The sequence below is a fragment of the Ovis aries genome, chromosome 15 (genome assembly GCF_016772045.2).
Source record: "Ovis aries strain OAR_USU_Benz2616 breed Rambouillet chromosome 15, ARS-UI_Ramb_v3.0, whole genome shotgun sequence".
Lineage (NCBI taxonomy): Eukaryota > Metazoa > Chordata > Mammalia > Artiodactyla > Bovidae > Ovis > Ovis aries.
The window spans coordinates 34256666-34269810 of record NC_056068.1 but is presented as its reverse complement, the minus strand read 5'-3'; the positions used below and the strand labels follow the sequence as shown (position 1 = coordinate 34269810).

Genomic DNA, 13145 nt, shown 5'->3' with positions numbered 1-13145 from the left:
GCTAGCCAGCTAAATCCAGGGACTGAGGAGTGAAAGAGAAAGAAAGGACCCAGTCTCAAGGAATCAGCTGGTTCAGCTCTCAGCTGAATCAGCTCTCAGCTGGTTCCATGACAGCGAAGAAATTCTCCACTTTTAGGAATGAGTGTATCTTGAGCTCAAAGGACTGTTTGTGACCTCCAACTCCCTTCTTCAGATGAGGAAACCAAGGCTCAGAGATGTGCAGAAAGGTCACAAAGTTTCCTCAGGCCACAAAGCTGACTCATGACTGAGCCAAAAATAGACCTGTGCTTTCCTGCCTCCTTCTACAATCTCTTGCCTCTTTTCCATGCGACCTCCCAAACGAGGCCCATGGAAGTGATGTCAAGGGCATATACACACAAGAATACACCAGCAAAGGGGCCAGTTCCCTGCACTGAGGGACAAGAAAGTTTATTCACTGACATTTATGGGGGATATAATCAGGCTGCAAATTACATATTCAGCATAGAAAATACAAAAGAAAAGAAAATTCACCCATGTAAACATTCTTTTTGGAAAAAAAAAATAGAAGCTGTAGTACAGTAACCTTGCAATCTACTCTTTTTACTTACCATATCATGAGCATATTCTTCGGTTATTAAATATCCTTCTAAAACATTCTATGTAGTGGGTATATATTCCAACATATGTTTGTACCATAATTTATTTAACCAAACCCCCTACAATTTCATTTGTTTCCATGGATTTGTTTTTGTCATTATAAATTAGGCTGCAATGAATGGTATTACACTTAATCTTCCAATGTATCCATAATAATTTCCTTAGGTCAGTTTTACTTTTTTTTAATATAATGGAATTTCAGAGCTGGGATGGCCTTTGGATATCCTGTCCATAACCTGCTATTGCTCAGATGGGAAGAAGGGGACCAGAGAGTTCTGTGTCTTACCAGAGGACAAAGAGAAAGCAACAGAACCAAGTCCCAAACCCTCCACACATTAAAATGAGACCTTCCCCAAGGATTTCACACCCCTCTGTGACCACACTGACCTCCCCTTCCCCTAAAACCCTAGAACCTTCAGTGTCTGGGCCACTCCTCTGGCTGTTTGCCATGTTTTATAATTTTTCTACTAAATATTACATTTGTTCACCCTACTATAAAATTCCTGAAGGTAGTTCTGGATTTTATGTTTCCCTGTAGTCTATAGCATACTGTTAATTTCATCTAGGTAACCATACCATTTGGAGAAGGGAATGGCAGCCCACTCCAATGTTCTTGCCTGGAGAATTCCGTGGACAGAGGAGCCTGGTGGGCTACAGTTCATGGGGTTGCAAAGAGTCGGACACGACTGAGTGACTAACATACAAGCATTCCACTAATACCTGCTGAAGGATCAAGGATAACTAGGAATGTTCTTTCTTGCTGCTTGTGAGAATCACGGGCAAAAATTGAGAAAAGATGCTTCTTTGAAGAGTAAAAGAAATTTAGTTCATCGGTTAGAGCATTCTGAGATATGTGCTTCTTAGAGTCAGAGTAACAGGTTTGGGGACAAAAGACCAGGTTCAAGTTTTAACTATGTCCAACTACGTGAACCAGGGCAGTACAGTTAACTGATTAGGGACCTGTCTGGAAAGCAAGGATAATAACACCCATCTTGCCACCTTCCTATGAGAAAATGGAGGTGAAGGCACTTGACAGTGATACAGTGGTCGACGAGAGCTAGGACTGCTGTTATGTTATTATAATGTGATAATGTGTTACAGGACTTATGGGGAAAGGAGTTGCTTCTGTGAGTCCCGGGATGGCCTCCAGACCTGTGCTCCCGGAGCACCAGCTCCAGTTTCTACTCCACGTGCAAATCCATTAAAGGAACCTCTGGCTACACATTTCAGGTAAGAATTGGTGTTTTATTGAGGCTGAACTTCATGTACAGAAGGAACTATTATGCCTGGTTTAGGTCGCTTGGTGTGTGTAGTTAAATCATGCACATTTCCTCCTCATCTCTGCAGAGAAAGTGACAAGGTGTAAAGAGCACTAAACCCAGGCCATGAGACCCCAGTCCTGTCCTCCCTCCTACCTCACTCTCAGTGCGTCCACCTCTTCAGGCTTCAGTTTTGCCATCTCTAAGCTGAGAGAGTCAGACCAGATGAGATCTAAGTTCTCATCCATTCCTGACATGCTAAGGATTCTAGGATAAAAAATAGTGGTTTAAACAAGAAGCAAAAACTATCCACTTCAAAAAGAATCCTTTGAAAAAATAAATAAATAAGTAAATAATTTTTTTTAAAAAAAGAGTCCTTTGGGTTCCATTTGACTTTCAACCTTTGGGTTTTCAAAGTTCTAAAGCACAAACATCAAGAATTCCAACATCCCTGCTTTACATAGAGCCCATGAGGTCAGAACCTCCCTGAGCTCGGTTGAGGTTTCATGACATAAGGTCCCAGAGAAGACAGAGTAATATACACTATCACCCTATTCTGGAGGGATCTTGGCCCCCAAACAGAAAAATCAGCATTAAGTATATTTATAAACTCAGTTTAGTGTGAATCAATGGCTGGGCTTAGATTTCACTAATGCTTAGACATCAAATGCAATAAAATATTTCTCCATCTGTGACTCCTGAAGAAAGGAGAATGGCTAAGATCCGGTCCCTTCCACACGTATCATGCAATTCCCCACTTTGAAGAAATGAAAGAATAAAAAATATCTCAACTGAAAGGACATAACCAAGAACCAGGAAAATACTGAAAGGAGGGGGCGGGGAAATTACTGAAAAGTAGAACTGAATTTGCAGCCTCGATGCTGCCATAGATGCACGTTCCTGCCTCTCAGTTTCAGTTTTCTCACTTCCCAGGTGAGGGAGTTTCTCTTTCCATTTCTGATTCTTGAAAAGATAAGACTTCAGGACCTTTTAAGGTGACATTGAAGAGAGTGAAGAGTGTCAAGAACTCTGCGTTGGGGCTCACTTTTTCAGTACATAGCCTGCGTGAGACCGCAAGGCTGTTCTGGGATACTGCGTGGCCCAGGGAACACTTCTAGCATCCCCAAGGCAGCTGGGCTCTAAACATTCTAACCAATCCTATATTAAGGTTTGGATCTCAGGTAAATCGTTCTCCATGAAATTCTAATAAATCACCAGCAACCAGCACTTAGCATCTTTAAACATTGATCTTTCTGCACTTGCCAGGACAGTCCTGAGTCAACCTGTTACCTATCCAGAGACATTCAGATCCAGCCCCACAGAGACCTCTGCCGGAAAGAGAAGATATGGGGCATTTGACTTCCTGATCACTCCAGTTTCAAAGGACAGAGGAAGCTAAGGTATACTGAACCGACGCAAGCCCAGTCCTGTGCTGGATGCTGGAAGATTTGATACACCATCTTATTTAATCCTCATCCAAGGTCAGCAAAATTTCCCTGCTTTCCTAATGAGGAAATAAGCTCAGAGAAATTAGGCTTATTCATTAGTCCGGCACGCACTGAGTACCTACCTCGGATGTGCCAAGTACTTTGCTAAGCACAGAGGACACAATGCTGAGCAAAACAGATGTGGCTCCTGTCCAGATGGAGCTTACAATCTAGTGGGATGGAAATGAGTTAAAGAATCCTATAGAAAATAGCACAAAGGAGAGGCTGTAGTGCTTGAGAAGAGAGAAAAGGGAAAAGTGATGAGTCAGGAATGTCAAGGGAAGGCCTCCCTGAGGACGTGATGATTAAGTTGAGGTCCAGCGGGGTGGGGAAAAACGTATTTAACTAAGTCAAAATGAAGAAGGAGAGCAGGGATAAGCATGACAAATAGAAGGAAGATCAGTTGCAAAGGCACTATGATGGGACATACAGGATGCATCCAGGTACCAGACGAGAGGTCAGCTAGAGATCAAGGGTTTGCATGGTCAGAAACAGGGCTGGAAAGGCAGGCAGAGGGCAGACCATGCAGGGCCTGGCAACCACTAAGGACTTGTCTTTATCCTAAGAGCAATGGGAGACGCTAGAACTCGACACATGGGCTTGAAAAGATCTTCCAACTGAGAGATGGGGAACAGAGTGGGTGAGAGGGACTGAATGAATGTGGGAAGATGAGGTCACCAGGCAGGGGCCACTGTGGGACCCCGCAAGAGGTGACATGGCCTGAACTACGGGGTGGAGCGGGGGCGCTGCTGGTGGGGAGAGGTGGAGCTGCCACCACTGTCAGAAGCTGGCAGAGCCGAGAGTCACAGCTCAGTCTGTCTGACTCCAAAGCCAGGCTTCTCTCTACCTCACCATTTGGTCATTCATTCAGCAGTTAGTTACTAATCCTTTACCCTGTGCCCAGGCCTGTGCCAGGTGCTGGGGATATAGCTGTGAACAAACGCTGCTCTCATGGAATTTACAGCCTAGACGTTAAACAAATAAGAATGCAAATGAGACTCCCCTGCTGGTCCAATGGCTAATGCAGGGGACACGGGTTCAATCCTTGGTCCAGGAAGAGCCCATAGGCCACAGGGCACCTAAGCCCATGCGCCACAACTACTGAGCCTGCGCTCCAGAGCCTGGGAGCCACAGCAAGACAAGATACTACGAGAGTCCATGCAAAGAAACTAGAGAGTAGCCCCCGCCCACCACAACTAGAGAAAACCCACACACAGCAGTGAAGACCCGGCACAGCCAAAGAATAATGAATAAATACTTTTTAAAAAAGAATGCAAATGGATGTATACAGTTACAAATTGGGGTGGAGTGTGATCAGAGATTTTAACAGGGAAAACTACCTGTAAGGCCATGATAATCCTACATTGATCATATCAGAGAGCTACATGCCTGCTGCATGTAAGTGAAAAACCTTAGAAAACTGCCTGTCAGAGCTGGATCTCAAGCAAGGCACCCCTAGCCAGTTCATGAGCCCTGTCTCCAGCCCTGCACAGACCCTGCTGAAATAAAAGCCTTTCTAAAAGCACCTGCTAATTCCTTAATATTATACTCACACACCCTAACCACAGTCATCCCCACTTAGGTATACGGAGCATTTTACAATTAGTTAGGACCATTCATGTAGCTCAGCTGATAAAGAATCCACCTGCAATGCAGGAGACCCCGCTTTGATTCCTGGGTCGGGAAGATCCCCTGAAGAAGGAATAGGCTACCCACTCCAGTATTCTTGGGCTTCCCTGGTGACCCAAACTAAAGAATCTGCCTGCAACGTGGGAGACCTGGGTTCGATCCCTGGTTTGTAAAGATCCCCTGGAGGAGATCATGGCGACCTATTCTAGTATTCTTGCCTGGAGAATTACTTGGACAGAGGAGCCTGGCAGGCTACTGTCCATGGGGTTGCAAAGAGCTGGACACAACTGAGCCGCTTAAGCACAGCACACAGCACAGCACCATTCAACAGACTGACTCATTTGAACCCTACGGCAGCTGACGGAAGGGAGGTAGGTTTTAACATCCTGGCTTGAGAAATGAGGAAACTGAAGCCTAGACAGGTGAAGTGACTTCATTAAGGTCATCAACTAAGAAGGCACCCAGATCTGCCATCCAGTTCTCACAGGAACCACTTCAGGCCAGGAAATCACGAATCTCAGAGGAGACAGCTGCAGGTCACCGAGCCCAGATAAAGTCACCCAGGAGTCCCATGAAGTTCCTGAGAACAATGATCAGGGACATTAAGCAGCTTGGGAAAGGTTTCTAGAATGCAGCTCCACCAGCCTGAGACACAGGTACCTTGCCAACTTTCCCAGATTAGAACAGGTTCTCCTGGACTCTTTCCAAGTGCTTCTGACTAACGGAGAAAAGTATTTTTCCATCGCAAGTACTGCAGGCAGGCACCAGACTCCTGTTGGGGGAGAGCAGAGGCTGCATCCCAGAGTCCCATGCGCATGAACTGCAAAAGTTATCCTGGTACCATGTGGCCTGCCCTCGCTCAGCACCTGCCTCAGGGGTGGCCATCTTGGGCAGCGTTCCTTGATGGTGGCACCACTACCAGCTGGGGCTGGGTGTTCTGTGTTGCGGGGGCCACCTCTGCATGGTAGGACATTTAGCAGCATCCCTCGCCTGTACCGACTAGAGGCCAGCAGCACCCCAACCCCAGATGTTACAACCACACACATTCTGAAACCTTGCAGATATCCCCCAAGGTACAAAGTGGCCTGTGGCTGGGAGTCACTGGTGTAGGGACTATCACACCAGTAAGGCGACAGCACTGTCTACTTCCCTGCTCTCATCCTAACCCAGTCCAGCCCACCTTACTGGGCAGATCCATGGTCACGGCCCATAAGCTGTTTTTAATCAATATCACACCCTAATGCCTTGCAGAATGAGACAGGAGGCAGCCTTCTATGCTGATGTGGCTGCAGGTAGGTCCCAGGAACCATTCTCCTCCGGACCTTGTGAAAACAACTTGAATCAAATAACTCCTTGTTCCAGTAATGAGTTGCTTCTGACCCTCTAAGCAAATTTTGTTCCTGTTAACATGAGCAGCTGGGTCTGATTAAACTGGAGGCCCTGGCTGTTTTCTTTTCAATGACACCGTCCCAGGGCAAAGGCGTCCATGACTGCTGGGGAAGAGGGTAAAACTGGTGAGTCAAACAGCAGGGATCTCTCATCTACCCGAAACTCATTACGGCAACCAGGCCACTCCACATCCCAGCTTCCAACCACTCTGCACTCGGGAGAAAGGGGAAAGGGACAAAGCACACAAACAAGAGATCCGAATCAAGGTAATTAAACAGCAAAACTTTACCCAAAGACCATGCTTTCAAGGGGCGGTAAAAACCTGAAGCTGAGCCCCACAGAGAAGCTGGGGTGACTCAGGCAGTGTCAGGGACATGGGTTCCAACCTCCCACCCCGAGGGCCGTGCCATTTGCCCAGACGTGGAGATCAGAATGAGTTCCAACGATGCAAAGTCAGAATCAAAGCAGCAACACCTCTATGCCTTTCTTTAGTCAGCTGCCTAACCAGCTAACAGGCTTACTGACAGACTCAACTAAACCCACTGCCGCTTGGTAGTAAGTGTATCCTGCTGCACTGCGATTCTCTGAAGACTGACTAAGCATGAAACGCCCACCTGTTAACACCCAGTGAGTCACACTACTGCTAGTGTCTGTGCCCCTCTGCACGATGACTTGGCTCCACTGATGCACTGGGATCGGACACCAGACCTGTCTCCCCCACTGACAGTGGGCTCCTCGAGGGCAGGACTAGGAGCAAGCACAAGGAATGGTACCTAAACGGATCCTCACCATGTGTATGGTGGACGGATGGGTAAAACCTTCTGCCTCTGCACTCTTCAGCCCGTCCACACATGGCAGGGACAGGGCATGCGTGCGTGCCAAGTGACTTCAGTCATGAACAACTCTTTTCGACCCCATTAACTACAGCCTACTGGGCTCCTCTGTCCATGGGGTTCTCCAGGCAAGAATACTAGAGTGGGTAGCCATTGCCTTCTCCAAGGGATCTTTCCATCCCAGGGATTGAACCTGTGTCTCTTATATCTCCTGCATTGGCAGGCAGGTTCTTACCACTAGCGCCACCTGGGAAGCCCCAACAGGGCATGGCCCATCTCCTCTGTTTCTTCAAGCTTAGCCCACTGCTCAAAAGGTTCCCAATAAAGAGACAAACTGAAGCCTTCTGATCATGGACCTCTTAAGAGGAATCCTCGCAGTCTACCCTGCCTCATTGGAGTATGTTTAGTCTCTTTTAACTAGAAGGTTTAATGCAGCCAATGAATACTTTCTTTGGGAGGCGGTGGAGATACAGATGTGAGCAAGGCTAATATGGGGCTTCCTCTCATAGAACTCACTGTCAGGAGGAGAAAAGAAACAGTTAACAATTATACAAATAAGTAGCTACTATGCTCAGAGAGTCTCTTTAAGATAAATTTCTGTAGATGGTCCCAATCTTTAAGCAGTCTGAACTACTGTGAGGAAAGTCATGACTTGCCTCCAAATGAATGACATCATTAGAGCATCCTCTGAAAAAGTAAATGCGGAAAGTTTATTATACACCTTGGTTATACAGGCCTCTGTTTCAAAGCAATCTTAAAAAAACAAATTTAAGAACCAATTAAGAGCATCATGGATGTAAATACTCCTAAGCCTATGTTTGTGTGTTCAAACATGTAGTATGTGTGACTAACCAAGGATAACTGAAGCGGACTTGAAAACCTGCAGAAGTCAGAAGGCACTGGAATAAGTCATCAGGTATTTGGGGGTCTACTGATCGGCATGGCGCTAACAAGCAGGCCAAGAGCAAGCAAAGGGACTCCTGAGAACCCCTGAAGTTCAGAAGGCCTTGACACGATGATGGATCTCAAGAATCACAACCTGCCAGCCTGGGAAACTCTGTGTCAGCAAGAGCTCTAGGAAGGTTGGGAGGAAGGGCAGCTATGAAAAAACAAACCCTGAGAACACAGTCAGGAATATGAAGACTAGGAAAGAAGAAATGCCCTATGGGAAAGATGAGAAACAATAAGGATGAATCAAGAAAAGACAAAGATGCCAAAAGCTGGATGGCCCGGCCTGGTAAAGTAACGTCTGAGGGAACACGTGAGATATTCGAATCAATGTACAATTTGTTAGGGTTAATAAAAATCCACACCAAAACACCATGCCAGCTATGACTCAAAATAATGCTCCTGCCTCAATCTTGAACATTTAACTTAACAGTTTCTGATGCCTTGAATTTAGACTCAGGTGGAAATGGAAATAGAGTCACTCCTTTAGCTATGAGAAGGCAAAGATCTTCCCAACAACCTGGACAAATTCCTGGGTGGTGCCTGTTCCTTCTCGACACCTCATGGACCCTTAGAACCACAAGGAGTTAACCTAACCCAGCCTTACATTTTTGGATACAAATCTATGATCCAGAGAGGTAAAGCCGCATATCTGACTGACTGCAGAACTATTAATAGATCTCAGATCCTCCCCTTCCCAGTCCTTCAAGCTTTTCATCACGGAAAACCAACCTACCTACTGCCGCGCATTCATAGCTATTTAGACAGCTGTCCCCCAGCTGCTCTTCCCAACCACAAATTCCCTGCTGTTCTCTCACCTGTCTGAGCAACCAGGTGTGTCCACCCACTCCAGACAGCAGCGATCTTTTCATTCTGGAAACAATGTGCTTCTATTCTCTGGGGCAGGAGGAGGAAAGCAGCCTGGGAAGCCAGTTGCCCGTGTTTGTTGCTTCCCCAAACATACAGCTCTCCTGCATCTTTAAACAAACAGAAGGGAAACAAAAGAGGTAAAGAAACATTAGCCCAAAATGATGGAAAATAACCAGAGTCTGGGGGAAAAAAGTGATTCAAAGAAGTTGTATTATTCTTACCCTACAATATTGAATAGGGCAAAGCAAGATACCAAATTCATGTATAGCATAATACATAAGATTTTTTTGTAATTCTATAAATAGGAAAAAAGGCCAAATGTTCTTAACAGTTTGTCAAGGAACAGGAAAGTGAGTTTATTTTTTCATTAATTCATTCAACAAATATTTATTCAACATCCACCATGTGCAAGACATATGGTTCTCTGTTTTCTACATTTTTTAAATAAATGCTTACCTTTTGTTAGGAAAAATATATATTAGCTTTTCAAAAAACAAGTTAAAAGACAAATTATTTAAAGTTTAAACTTTATAAATATCTGATGATTTCACCACATGCCCTGTTCAGTGGAAAATATAGTTATTGTATCACATTCGCATAGCACCTAAGCTCATTTGAACCTCACAATAATCCTTTGATATAAGCAGGAATGAGACTGACTGACATTGTGATTTAATAGAAAGAGAGCAAATTCAGAGTCAAGTGACTCTGGCTTCTATTCTTGGATCTGCTAACTAGTTACTGACCTTGCACAAACCACTTCCTCTCCAAACCTTGGTTTCACCAGCTGAAGACTGGAGGGAAAGCTGATGGTGAAGAAGGGCACTATAACTGATGTACAGTAGAGATTAGCGGGCGACTACGGCAAACCAGAGGGCACATGGCTGTCCAGAAGGCATTCAAATTCAGCAAATCTTTAACTGGAAGTCAAACAAAAGGGGGCACAGGCCACAGTCTGGCTTATGAATCTACAGTCTGTGACTGCTTGGATGATCTCTCAGTGCTTCCCCGACCCTAACACGTAACACTGTGCAGGACAGCACATGGTGCCCACAGGCGGCTAAGGAGCCAGAGTCACTTGACTCTGAAATTGCTCTTTCTATTAAATCACAATGTCAGTCAGTCTTATTCCTGCTTATACCACAGGATTATTGTGAGGTTCAAATGAGATGTTTTGAAGACAAAAAAAAAAAAGCACAATGTACTGCAAAAACTTATGACTTTTGTTTGTACAAAAACTTAAAACTTTTGTTTGTGCAAAAACAAAGAGTATGGCTCCTTAAGAATTTTCATATTGATTACACGTTGCAATAATATTTTGGATGTACTGGGTTAAGCAAAATAAATTATTAAAATTAATTCGCCTGTTTCTTTTTACTTTTTGCAATGCAGCTCACATTATATTTCTCCTAGACAGCACTCTTCTGGAAGATAAATTAACCAAGGATCAGAGACATTAAGTGACTTTCAAGATTGCGAGGCTCATTAGGGATCAAGCAGGACCAGAAGCCAGATTTTCCACTTCCACTGCAGCCTGTGACCTCCCAATAAAGGTTTACAGCATCGCTTGCCCTGGAGCAGCTTGATCTATTCTCAAAAACCAATCAGAAGCCAAACAGTATCATTAAAGGATATGAGGCCAAGACTTGGGGTTTAAGTCCCAGATCTGCTGCTGGATCACTCTTTGACACTGGGCACATCACTTCACATTCTGGGTCTCTGTTTCATAGTCTAAACTCTGTGCTCGGTCCCTCAGTCGTGTCTGACTCTTTGCAACCCCATGGAGGGTAGCCCGCCAGGCTCCTCTGCCTACAGAATTTTCCAGGCAAGAATACTGGGGTGGGTTGCCATTTCCTTCTCCAGGGCATTTTCCCAACCCAGGGATCGAACCTGTGTCTCTTACATCTCCTGCACTGGCAGAGGGGCTCTTTACCACTAGGGCCCCCGGGGAAGCCCAAGTCTAAAATGCAGGACCATAAATCAGTGGAGTCTTTGTGTCCCCCGGGTGACCTTGCAGCACTGACATACAGCAGTTCTATACAGCAAATTTGGTCTGTTTCATGCCTAGAGAGAAGACAACCTCCCTAGACCTCACCAGGGTGTGTTAAGTATGAGGATCCCTTACAAGAGGGAAGTGGAGCCCCTCGGCAAAGCCTCCACCCATGAAAGAGACTGCTGAGCTACCAAGGTGCCACTGACAATGAGCCTGTGTCCGTTATAAGCCTTCATTTATCTTAGTAAGTCTAAACCATCTTTTTGCAAAGACAAACTGTCTTCCACATGCAGATCATTACGCTGTGCATCAGCAGGCAAAATTAAATTCTGCTGCAATGCCAAACAGTTACATAAGCTACAACTCCAGAGAGGTCTAGAGAGCACCGAACAAAACGCAGTGTGTCACAACTTGAACCGGACCAGGAAAGAGGGATATTAATCTTGACCCTTTTAAGTCACATTCAAAATATCCAAAACAAATTATCTTGTGCATATACTCTAAAAATCACTAAACTGCACACTTTAAAGGAGTGAGTTTCATATATGAAGCACATCTCAATAAAAAATTCAACATCTGGGTTTTTAAAACACCATAACAAAAGTACCCGCATATGAAATAATAAATCGTTTTAGTAATATAAGATTTTTGAAGAAATCGATATTAACGAGCAATTAGAAGAATCTCTAGGTTTACATAATACTAGCCATTTTAAGTTAGACTAAAAGTTGAAACCTCTTAGTCTATTCTTATTCTTGGAAAAGAATGCCTTCTCCCAGAGCTAGTGAGGACTACAAGGGATGAACTAGTCACTTCTCGTCCCCTCTATAAAAGGGGAGGTGGGGGATCACATGCCCAGAAGAGTCCCTTAGAGCTGTCATTCATTTCAGCTCACCCGTTTTAGCATATCTACAAATCTACCTAATATGAGCCAGAGGCTAAAAGCAGGTATTTCCTTCATTAGTTAGTTTCTTTTAATTCATTAAATATCAAATTATCTATAATTCAGAATTTATAAAGTGTTTGCTGCTTCTAAGTCACTTCAGTCGTGTCCGACTCTGTGCGACCCCATAAACAGCAGCCCACCAGGCTCCACCGTCCCTGGGATTCTCCAGGCAAGAACACTGGAGTGGGTTGCCATTTCCTTCTCCAAAGCGTGAAAGTGAAAAGTGAAAGTGAAGTTGCTCAGTCATGTCTGACTCAGCGACCCCATGGACTGCAGCCTACCAGGCTCCTCCGTCCATGGGATTTTCCAGGCAAGAGTACTGGAGTGGGGTGCCATTGCTCTTGTGTTCTGGACACCATAACAACTCCTCAAATTTGATGTTGAAGAATGCATGCCCCCATTATTTTACAGATACACAGCTGTAAAGTGTACACATCTTTAATTTCCACATAAAACACTGTAAATACAGTGTAGGAAAGTCATTTCCCTTGCCTTAAAAAATGAAATGCATTCAACTCTGGGCAAGAGGGCTTACCAACATAAATCTCTCATAGCTATAGTCTCCAGACTACCTGCAGGAATCAGGGCAATCTGGGCTTTGAAAAAGATAAACTTTGAGAGAGATAACTTTCACTTTCAAGAAAATGCTGGGGCTTTCCTGGTGGTTCAGTGGTAAAGAATCCACCTGCCAATCCAGGAGACATGGGTTCAATCCCTGATCCGGGAAGATCCCACGTCACAGAGCAACTAAGCCTACAACTACTGAGCCTGTGCTGTAGAGCCTGGAAGCCGCAACTGCTGAGCTCCCGTGCCACAACGACTAGGGGTGGTAAACCACTAGGGTGAAGCCCACGCACCCTAGGGCACGTGCTCTGCAACAAGAGAAGCTATCACAGTGAGAAGCCCTCGGACCACAACCAGAGAGGAGCTCCCACTTGCTGCAACGAGAGAAAAGCCTGTGCAGCTACAAAGAGCCAACGCAACCAAAAAAAATGCTGCACTGTCACCAGACAGTTTATACTGTATTGACTAAGTGTGTCAAATAGATGGATGGATGGATGCATAGCCAAGACAGACAGATGTACGTAGTGTGTGAGAGAAAAAAGGCTAGATAGAGAGTGAAAGCGAAAGTCACTCAGTCATGCCTGACTC

General features: G+C 45.0%; 1 protein-coding gene across 4 annotated transcripts in view; it reads right to left on the bottom strand.

The window, feature by feature from the left end:
* SERGEF (secretion regulating guanine nucleotide exchange factor) overlaps positions 1-13145 on the bottom strand; it is a 256873-nt gene that overhangs the window by 220411 nt on the left and 23317 nt on the right. For all 4 annotated transcript variants that reach the window (XM_027979347.3, XM_027979349.3, XM_027979348.3 and 1 more), the window contains exon 8: positions 9003-9161. In XM_027979347.3, the coding sequence (XP_027835148.2) occupies positions 9003-9161 (159 nt within the window). The remainder of the gene's footprint in view (positions 1-9002; positions 9162-13145) is intronic.